The sequence below is a fragment of the Cryptomeria japonica genome, chromosome 11, assembly GCF_030272615.1.
Source record: "Cryptomeria japonica chromosome 11, Sugi_1.0, whole genome shotgun sequence".
Taxonomy (NCBI): Eukaryota; Viridiplantae; Streptophyta; class Pinopsida; order Cupressales; family Cupressaceae; genus Cryptomeria; species Cryptomeria japonica.
In genome coordinates this window covers 708345285-708356549 of record NC_081415.1, presented here as the reverse complement: position 1 = coordinate 708356549, position 11265 = coordinate 708345285, and the positions used below count along the sequence as shown (strand labels likewise).

At 34.8% G+C, this 11265-nt stretch overlaps 1 protein-coding gene across 1 annotated transcript; it reads left to right on the top strand.

The window, feature by feature from the left end:
• Positions 1-7119: 7119 nt before the first annotated feature.
• On the top strand, positions 7120-8840 carry LOC131061346 (probable pyridoxal 5'-phosphate synthase subunit PDX1). Its single transcript, XM_057994991.2, has 2 exons — positions 7120-8384; positions 8669-8840. The coding sequence occupies exon 1, from the start codon at positions 7444-7446 to the stop codon at positions 8362-8364; it is 921 nt and encodes a 306-aa protein (XP_057850974.1). The 5' UTR covers positions 7120-7443; the 3' UTR covers positions 8365-8384; positions 8669-8840.
• The last annotated feature ends 2425 nt before the right edge of the window (positions 8841-11265 follow it).

Genomic DNA, 11265 nt, shown 5'->3' with positions numbered 1-11265 from the left:
CGAGCAGTTGGACCCAAGATCCCAAGGAAGATTCAATCTCAATCTTAACTAGGAGCCCTTTAGAAACATCAGTGTTAACCAGAATCTGAGCATAAGTAGAATGATAAATATGGTAAGAATCCTTATCAATCATTAGGAATTCGCCTAAAGCCTCCCCCACTTCCTCTAGCAGAGAGTCCGTCCAAAGATGAAGGGGAAGGTTAGGGAGCCTAACCCAGATAGGAATCTCATTAAATGAATCAATAGATGGGTTAAAATCTGAGAACCAGGGTTTAACCATCAAAACAAATTTATCCTCCCAGCTGAAAGGATTGTTACATAAAATTTTCGATCTATCCTCTGCATGTTCAAATTTAGCAATGAACAAACCTTTGGCTAAAGGAAAGATTTTAACTAAACCCTTTAAGATCGGTTCCTAGCTTTGGGAAATCCAAGTGTGCAACTAAGGAAGGCTTGGCCAAAAACCTCAAAACCTGCAAATCAGTCCATGAGACTCAAACACAGAGGAATTGTGGATGATCTCCTTTTCAGTGTCAATAGACACCCTAAAAGCCAAGGGTTTGCACAGGGGAATAGCCACAGGCCCCAAGCCACGGGAAGCCCGATCCGCAACCGAGGGCACCGAAGGCAACGAATCACCGTCCGCCGTATTATCCACAGGTGCATGATCAATCTTGGACCTGCAAGGTTCAGCCACATGGGCAACCTTCATCTTTACCCCAACAAAGGTACCCCCAGGAGGCGGAGCAATCTCAACACCCACCCCCAAAGAGGGTAAGGCCCGCACAGAAGGCGGTAGTCGAGCATACGACACGAGAGGTGAAGAACCCCCCGCCATGGCATAGACCCCCGCAAATCCCCCAACACACCGAGGGGAAACACCATCGGCACTGGGAGCCACAGAGACAACATCCTCACCAGGGGATCGAGCAGGAGGCAGGATGACAACAACAGGCGACCGTAGGGCAACAACAGATGGTATCGTTACCCACGACAAATCAGGGCAGCGAAGTATCGTTTGATAAAAGAAGAAGAAGATTTTATTGTTATTCTCTAGCCAAATGTGCCAAATAATTATAGAATGAATTACTTCCCAAATACATGCATATGTAGAATATTTATATAAGGTTTGCCAATTCTAGAAATGGTGAAATAGAGAATTTTGTAGACTGCTTACCAAATTTAGTTTGTCATTAAACCATTTACAACATTCAAAGCTAAAGTTGCAAATCAAAAGAAGGTGATCAATATATTTCCTACTAGAACTATATAGAACACACTTGAAAGAAGGAGAAATTCCTATTTGATTTTGTAATAAGAGATAAGATAGTGGCATTCACTTCTTCAATATATTCTTATGCATTTAGGCCTCTATAATTGCTAGTAAAACATCCTTATCGATGAAGTCTCAACTTTTTGGGAAAAAGAGGGTAGTAAAACCATCAAGATCATGAGACTTCTATTTTGGCAAGGAGGAAATAACCCCTTTCAATTATTTCAAAGTGAATTCAGTTATATAATTATATTGTTCTTCTCTTCTAAAATAAGTTTTTGGATATTATTTAAAGCATGAAGGTAAAAAAGTTATGGACCTCTTTTATATTAGTAAGTAGGTTATAGAAGAATGAGATTGCTTCTTTTTTGATTTATTCTTTGTCTATTAAGGGTTGATCTTGAAAGGATGATATGTAAGAGATTCATTTAGCCTACCTTTTAATTTTAGTGGAAGACAGAAAGAACTTGGTACTTCTGTCACACTTTTTGAGCAAAATTTCTCGACTTTTGATCCCAATAAATTTTATTCTAAAGTAAGATTTATTGATAATCAACCTTTAGAATATTTTCTTCCTCATAAGTGTCCCTCTCTAGACCAAATTTTATGATGTAATTATTTTCTCTATAAAGATGTTTTCGAATTGTGTCTTATTTCATTTTTTTTATTTTTAGCTTAATGAGTTTTTTTTCTAGAAGCATTGATGTAGAAAGTTTTCAACAACTATGTTTATAGAAGGGGTATGAATGTAGGAGCTTTAACCATATCGGTTCGAACATGTAGTGAGATTTAGTAAGAGCTCTATCTATAAAATGACTAATAAAATTAGGAAGTGATTTGACCCTAATTTTGAAAAGGTGGAGGAACAAAAGATTTAAGGATTGATGGTAATGAATTTTGATAAGAGTAGGAATATGTCATATCTTTCAATAATTTGTTGGAAATCCTTCCATGTATTTTTTCAAGTGAACCTTCCATTATACGAACCACTAAAAACGGTCATCATTATTTACAAACTCCTTGAATTCTTCGGTTGAATTTTGAGGGGGCATTATTCCTTGTAATTTCTTTTCAAGGTTAGTAATTGCATTAAAGTCTCCACATAGAATGACAAACTCTTCTTTGAAGTATTTTAACAAGGACTCTATCTTATTCCAAATTTTATTATTTTCTACATTGCTCTTTGGACCACAACAAATAAAGATCTAGAAGTCTACACTAGAGGAGATGCTATGAATTGAAGTTAGCATCCAACATAAATCAACTCCAACCATTTCTAAAGTTGTGGTCTTAAGGTTCCACAATATTTTGAACCCCCTAAGGCTCCTCTAGGCTCAACTTTGAAAATTTTCACTTTCCCAAAGTCTTAAAATTTGACTTCCCTTGGACATCTAAAAATTTTAATTCTTGTAAAAGGAAAATATCATGGTTGTTTTTCTTTAGGTAACGCTTCCATAAACATCTTTTATTAGGAATTTTCAAGCCTCTAACATTCCATGAGATGATGTTCATTTCTCTCTAGGAGAATGCCATTCTCTCATCATTCTCAAAGACCTATCTAAGTTCGATTGAATTCCTATAGCCATTTCATCATAGATTTAGGAGATTTTTTAATTTTCTATGTTTTTGTTTTGACCAAAAGTCTTTAGATTTGTATTCTCTACCCACTCATTTTAGGAGGTGGATGATTTTTTTGGGAACTCTTCCTCTAAGATCTCTTTTAGGACCTCATCAACAATTTTCTTAATGGATGCCTCTCCCATTCTAGTTAAAATTTCATTCACTATGAAGTCCATCTTGTCTTTTAACACGCTTTTAATTTCCAAAAGATCCTTTCCTCCTCCATTAGGTTTAGGAAGAGGATGTGTTAGGGAATTTCTTAATATACAATTTGCTAAGTCTTCTAGTGATTCTAATACATAATGGGTTTTTGTATTTTCTTTACTTTTTTACTAGGAAAGGGGATTTGGTGATACTAGTCTATAATTGGATCATCTTCTTCAAGGAATAAGTATTTATCATTTCCTTGAGCCTCTCGAGTCAAGGCACTTTGATTCCTCATAATATTTTTCTCTCCCTAAGTCTACTATACTTTTGCAGTCTTGAGACGAATAGTAACCATAAATATGACATAAAGAGAACAAACGATGAGGACCCTTGTAGAAGAAGGTTTTTTTTTCATTTTTAAGAGTTTGAGTATAAGAAGTTATGTTCAAGCAACTCAATGAATAGGTCTATTAAGATGTAGAGTGCCACCATATCTTCAAGGTTTTTGAAAAATCATTAAGGTCAAATGATATGCATACTCCCAAATCTTTGCAAATTATTTCCAAGACTTTTTGGCCAGTGTATTCAATTGGGAGATTTTTAAGTGTTACCTAGACTAGTGCATATTTAATGACAATTAAGTAAGGGTTAAATTTTGTATACTAGGGTTGTAGGAAAATCTCATAACCGTTAAAGACCAAGATATAATTTTAAGGATAATATCTCTATCATATTTTCTTAAGAACTAAGAAATAAAATAGGTTTTAATTAAAACTAAAATTAATTTAACACTTGCTTAATTGCCCATTATCCTGTTTTGGAGATGCGATTTAGAAGGGGACGAATTCTTAAACTTAACTATTTTAGTAGTTTCAAAGACCTCTTTTCTTTTGAGGCTAATAATGGCTTTTGAGATTTTGGATTGTATTTAATTAGGATGCTCATGGATCACTTCTTTCCCCACTATTTGAAGGTTAGTTTTCTTTCTTGGCACACCCTTGAGCACTCCAAGTAAGTTCTTCTTTGGCCAATTCAAATGATTTGGTTCACTTTTTGAAGCTTTGAAAATGAGATGATTGCTAGGTATTGTGGGTGGGTGTCATTTCCTAGGACATCCATTGTGATTCATTTTTTCATGGGTCCTCCTAATTCTTTGCCTATGAATATTTTGATCCTTTTTTAGCCCTTTTAAAAAAATAAATAAATGGGGTTACAAAAAGGAGTTGTACCATTTATGGTTTGCAATGTCTATAGGCTTGATAGATTACAGTGAATAAAGGAATCCGTTTTCCATAATGTGTTATGCTCTTTAAATTAATTTTTGATGATTTTAGCCATGCTTATTGCCTTTTGCTATTCCCCACAACCATTTTAGTTAGTATAAGAATTACACTTGAAATATTTGCTAAAAGTTTGATTTAGATATATTGTCATGGTAGAATCTAGATAAAATTTCCTAATGATAGAATTAAGGTATTTGATTGTGTCTAGCATATCTCATGATTCACGTATAATTTATTATTTGCAGGAAGACCAATAGATACAACTACATAGGTGGTATTTTCTAAAGCAAGTGTTAAAATGGAGAGAGGTGGTATGGTGATTGCTAGAGGTAGCATATTGAGAACTTTATTTTAGTTTGATGCATGCATTGTTGAGTCCAATAATACTTTTATAAAACATAAAAGATAGAATTTTCTTCAATAGATGATTGTAGTTTCTAGGTACCTAAGGGTTCTCTTTCTAGTGAATCTAAGTTACCGGCAAAAATTATATGTCATGACATTAAAAATTCGATCACATTAGAGAGAAGGGTATATGTACCTTGAATAATTAAAAAAAATTTAAAGAGTTGATTAATTGTAAAATAAAATAAAAAGTATTGAACTACATTGTGAGTTGAATTAGTAAGTTGTTTTTGGATTTGATTGTGTGTGTCTTTTTTGCATCAACATTTTGGATCACACTCTATGATCCATCATCGAGATGAAAGAGAGTGTCAAGAGATGTAAAAATAATAAATTGCAGACAAAGGCTCACTTATGGGGTATTTGAACGGGGAGGTTTTGGGAAGATGCACAAGGAACGAGGAGGAAATGAGACAAAGAAACACAAGACTAAAGAAAAAGATGGAAAAAAAAAGTTATAAAACTAAGTTAAAAAAAATACAAAAACCAATAATACAAAAGAAAATTAAAAGAAACTAAAAACCAAGAAAGACGAAAAGACAAAAGAAAGCTAAATATAGAAACAAAAAGTAATAAAAATATATAGTTTGGATAAATATTCCTACTGTGAGTGTTGCTTTTGAATGTTGTTGTTGGTTATTAATTTTTTTGGAGAGGTGGCTTGATTGATGCAATTGGAAAGAAGAATAGAGTTTGAGCTTTTGCAATAGTGGAGGTTGAAAATTGTCATCTCTAGAGCTTATGGTTTTCAATACCCCATATAACATTCTCCAGTATTCATCAAAATGCCATGTTTTCAACAAATCATAGCTTCCATTATTGTATTTGTCAACAATTCAACTTCTATAAGAAAAACAACATTAAACTAAAATATGCATTTTATTCTTAATTCAAACAAATAATAATTCTCTAAACAATTAGTAATTCTTGCATGAAGGGGTTGAAATCATGGGGGAATGGTTATGTTTTATACGGCTTGCATGAGACAATAAACAACCTCATCAATGTGCGGGGCTTAACAAAACCATTTAATGAATTTAAAAGCTTCTAGATTTGATAGAAAAATGTTTACATAGTCAAATCCAGAAGCTTTCAAATTCAATAATGTTGATTATGAAAAATTTTAGTCTTTAACACCATTTAATCCCTATATTGACATTTGTCATTTTAGTATACCCTCACTTAGTTGACATATAATACATAAAAATTAATAGTCCAAATATATTAGTTTTTAATAAAGGGACTTTATAATGAATAGTTCATAAGGCACACCACTCACTAAAAGTTTTGCAAGAGGGAATAACAAGCTAAGCAGGTTCAAACTTAAGGGAAACTCCATAGTTAAGCACATTTGAGTCAAAGTCATATTAAGATGGGTGATATCTCAAAAAGACTTGATGAATCACACATGTGAGCATCACCTATAGAGAGTAAGCACACTTGAGTAAACACACTTGAGTCGAAGTAGTACTAGGATGGGTGACATCTCAAGAAGACTTGATGAATCACCCATGTGAGCATCACCTATAGAGAGTAAGCACACTTGAGTAAAACACACTTAGTCGAAGTAGTATTGGAATGGGCGATATCTCAAGAAGACTTGATGAATCACCCATGTGATCGTCACCTAGATGCAATAAGTGCTAAGTGAACTATCCATGCTCATGAGAGATGGATTCGTGTTAACCATTACTCATAAAATATGAATCAATGAAATTGATTCAAAAACTATACAAATGGATTCTAATAGGGGAGAGGACCCAGAAATTGAGCACCCTAACTTAGTGCTTCTTAAAATCCTACATGGAAATTCCAAATCACTCCCAAATTTTTACAGCAGCTTACTTGGCAAGTCCCTGCTTATAACTAAGGTTTCAAGGCCACATAATCAAATATGATGCCACATCAGCATGCTTTTTGCCAAGGTGTCCAAAATAGCCCCAAAAAAAGGTGAGACCAATACTCGTGCATAAGGATCTCCCATACTTGTATAGCTAATGTGGCATCACATGATTGGTTGCTTTTTACAACTAAGGGTATTAAAGTCACAACTATTGGTGCACTCCTGTCAAAAAAAAATTAGACATTAAGTCAACAAGTATGGGTATTAAATCAACAACTGCTATTGCGGCAATTAAAATGTACTCAACTATTGGATCTCTCCCCTAAAAGATCATAAAACAACTACCGATATTGACTTTTTTAATTCAAAAACAATAAAAACAATAAAAAGTAAATCACGAGGAATACAAGGAAGACAACTGTTTTGCTAAAATTCAAGCGTGTTTCCCATCCCAAAAAATCCCCAAAACCGGTATTGCAAATCCTTTAATTAAACCTGATTTGTTTTGGAAGGTAAGAAGACTAAACAGGAAGAAACAAAAAGAAATATTCTGGCCAGCAAAACCAGCTTTGATGGATGTTTAGACAGCACCGTTACACGTATAACGAAGTCAAAAGAAACCAACCAAAACTGAGATTTCAAAAGAAAAGAAACCGTCCAAACGAAAAGAGAACCGAGACCTACGTGAAACGTCCAGAAGAGTCTAGAGAATAAACCAGAAGACACGCATTAAAACTCTTACCATCCCTTCGATGTTTTGACGCATCACTGTATTTCCTCCTTCCAATATTTCTTCAGGCATTTGATTTGTCAATTGGTACATAAGATTTCTGCAAGCCTGTGAGATTCGAAACTGTGATCTCTGAATTACAATGTCGGTGGAGCAAAGAAGCGGCGGTGTGGTGGCTCTGCTCGACAATGGCGGAAGTGACTCCAAGAAATCGTCATCATATGCAATGAAAGTGGGAATGGCTCAAATGCTCCGCGGCGGCGTAATTGTGGAAGTCTCCAATGTCGAACAGGCCCGAATTGCAGAAGCAGCAGGAGCCATAGCGGTGGTCGCGGCCGACGAAACCCCCATGCGACCAAGGGCTGAGGCCGCCATTGGCGTTAACAGAATGACCGATCCAGATGTGGTCCGCGGGATCAAGCAATCTGTCAATATTCCTGTCATATCACGCGCTCGAATCGGGCATTTCGTTGAGGCGCAGATCCTTGAGGCCGTAGACGTGGATTTCATCGATGAGAGCGAGATTTTGAGCCCTGCAGATGACAAGAATTTTATCAACAAGCACAATTTCCGGTGCCCTTTTGTGTGCGGGTGTAAAGACCTGGGCGGAGCTTTAAGGAGAGTTGCAGAAGGCGCTGCTTTGGTGAGGACGGAGGGGAATCGAAACGGCGACATCGTGGAGGCCGTTCGCAGTGTTCGTGCCGTTCTGGGCGATGTGAGGCGCCTGCAGATTATTGATGAGGATGAGCTCTATACCTTTGCCAAGCATTTATCGGCGCCATTTGAACTGGTGAAGCTGACCAAGCAGCTGGGGCGTCTGCCGGTTTTGGTTTTCGGGGCCGGCGGGATCGCCACTCCGGCCGACGCCGCCATGATGATGCAGATCGGCTGCGATGGGATTTTCATCGATTCCTCTGTTTTTGTGGATTCCAATCCGGCGTCTAGGGTTCGAGCGTTCGTGCAGGCTGTTATGAACTACAACGATTCGCAGATTTTGGCCAAGGTGAATTCCAGCATGGCGGATCTTGATATCAGCGATACCGACCTGGTGCAGAGCAATTGACTTTGGGGATGGGGCTAAATGTTAGGGTTTGGAATTTTTCCGTCGATTCAATTTGCTGTTTCGAGGTTTTATTGCATCTAGGGTTTCAAATTCAGAGAAAAAAAAGAGGATACTGTTCGTAGTAAAGCGTCTATTAGGGTTTTAAAATTTCTACCAGTGCCGCGCATTCAAATTGGTTTTTTTTTTTTGTTTTTTTTGGTAAGCATTGTAAATGGATGACACAGAGGTCGGATTTGAGCTTAAAATACGAGAGAACTTGGTCGAAGGGACTGAGATTTTTTTGTTGATGGTTCTGGTTTTGCAGAAAAGAAGCAGAAGCAGAAGCAGAGCTGTCTGAGCAATTTGTTATTGACAGCGCAGGCACTTTGAGATTTTGTGAAACATCCACCTGTTTTCTGTTCTCTAAATAAATAGTTAATATTTTCATTCAGTGTTTGTATTACGTGAAAATAATTTATAAAAATCACTTTATTGTACATCTTTCGCATGAATAAATACTTGTCATGTTTTTTTATATTGATCAAAGCTCCTTCGATACATCTTGCGGTTAATGCTTCTCAGCGAGGGACAACGGAACCGTCTTTTAGTTCCAAAGGGATTTAAATATTTATTTATTTATATTCAGTTCTAGGGTAGAATGGAGTGACTCATTTTCTTGATTCAAAGAAGTGCAAAGATGTCTAAAATTTCTTAGATAACAATTTTTACTTGATTCTTTTAACCTCATTCTTCTAATGTGTTTTAGAGTTGAATCATCACAAATTTTATGCTACAGGATATATAAATCTATTAAGGTGATGTTTAGATTCATATGGTTAATGATAGATATTTAAATCTTTAAAAAATGTTTAGATTCAAATTCATATAATTAATGATACAAGATATTTAAACCTATTAAGGTGGTTTATATTAGATTAATAATTGTGATAAATATTATTAGCTATATTTATGATATGAAGATTATAGAGGATAAAGAACTTTTGCAACATATTAGAAATATAAAAAGATAATTAAAATTATAGAGGATGAAACATTTCACAATTGCATAAAAGATAATTATTATGGAGGATGTTTTGAAGGCATTTGTCCTAATCGTGTTTCAACAAATCAAGGAACATGTTCTCTAATATTACCTTGGTTGCAGGTCTATTTAATGTAAATTTATTCATTCTCTTTTCAACAACTTGTTGGTTGCCTCTTTATATGTAAATCTTTTTGCTTTGGTTTAATATTAAAAAAAAAAATTATGGAAGATGAAATGTATAAAAGATAATTAAGATTATAGAGGATGAAACATTTTGCAATTACATAAGGCAACTTTTAATTTGATGGAATAATAAATCCAAATGTATATGGAATCTCACTAAGTTACAACTTATTTCTCTATGTAGGAGTGGTATTATTAAGTATGGAAATATTTATTTGAGGGTCTATTTGTAAAGAAATTGGTTGGATATATTATTTGTGGGTTGCACATTGGAAAAATATTTAATAATGAGAAAATTTAACACCGAAAAGTTAATGAGAGGATTTTGAGAGGATTTTGAGCTTGTTTATTTTTTGACAATGTTAGTGACTAACTTGAAATAGTTGTTTGCAGATACAATTACTAATTCTATTTTGTTTAATTTTTTGTATATTGCTATGAAAATGGTGGTGAACTTTCAATACTACAAATGCACCAGTGGTACTTTCGAATCACTTTATATATTCGACAAAAGGCTATAACAACATAACAAATCATCTATCATAAAATCTTGTCTAGATGCAACTATGTAGAGAGTCTCTTCTTTTTATCTTTACAAATGCCTATACCAACTTTATCTATTCGACAAAAGGCTATAACAACCAAATATCTAATTCTAGCTCCTACCCAAATAAGAACGAATTATTTTTACACCAATAGCTTAAATTTCTTAAGCACTGTTAGCACCAATTTCTATATTTGACTAGGTGTGGTAGCGGACAAGAGAGCTTACACTTGCTTCATCCTAGAAGAACTTTTGTCTATTTGATTTCCTATTGACATTGGGTTCCTATAAAATCGGTTTCTATTAGCCTTGAAGCCAATAGTCTTTACACATATTCAACTTCAAAACTAACATGAGACCTCATCTCAAGTTGTTCTACAAATATTAGGAATATCAGCTAGATATAAATAAAAATCAAATCTCAATTGAAACTTACTTAAGTTAGATGACAATTTCTTAAAGGTAATGGTTATTTTTATTTTATTTTTGCAATAAACACAAAATGTAAATTTAATTGTTACCTTAGGCCTAGGCTAAGGCCTAGCCTCATAAATCTTTGATATACAAATATCCATTCTTGCTTATAGTTGTTGTTTTAATTTATTCACAATAAACCAAAAAGTGGCCCTAAAAATATCACAACCTCTTTGAACGAAATATTGGTTGGAGTTGGAATTTGATCTCTTTCAAAGGTCACACCAAGCTACTAAACTTTTGCTTCATTTTACTTCACATATAGTGACTATGTTTTTTTTTTCATTCATTTCTATTTATGCTTCAACAATCACCTCTTATATTGTTTGCATAAAACATTTTAAATTGCCCATAGATATTGTTGTGTTGATCATTTGCATATGCACATTTGTTGCACTGGGTAAAGTTGTTTATTTGTCTGCATTTCACTTTCGACTACCTCATAAGATCCCAGACCAATCTCCCTACAACTATTGCTTCAATCTATTCACAACCAAAAGAAACTAGATCGCAAGATTTCTACAACCTTTCAAAGAAAATACTGGATAGCAACAAGAACAAAGAAAACATGTCCAACATGCAATATATTGTTGAGCCAAATGTGGGAGACATGCAACTGCCACTTACCCGCTCCATGAGTCCTATTAACATGTTATTAATAATACACATGGAAGTG

Coding starts and splice junctions, on each gene's coding strand:
- LOC131061346 (XM_057994991.2), top strand. CDS start 7,444: ATGTCGGTGGAGCAAAGAAGCGGCGGTGTGGTGGCTCTGCTCGACAAT.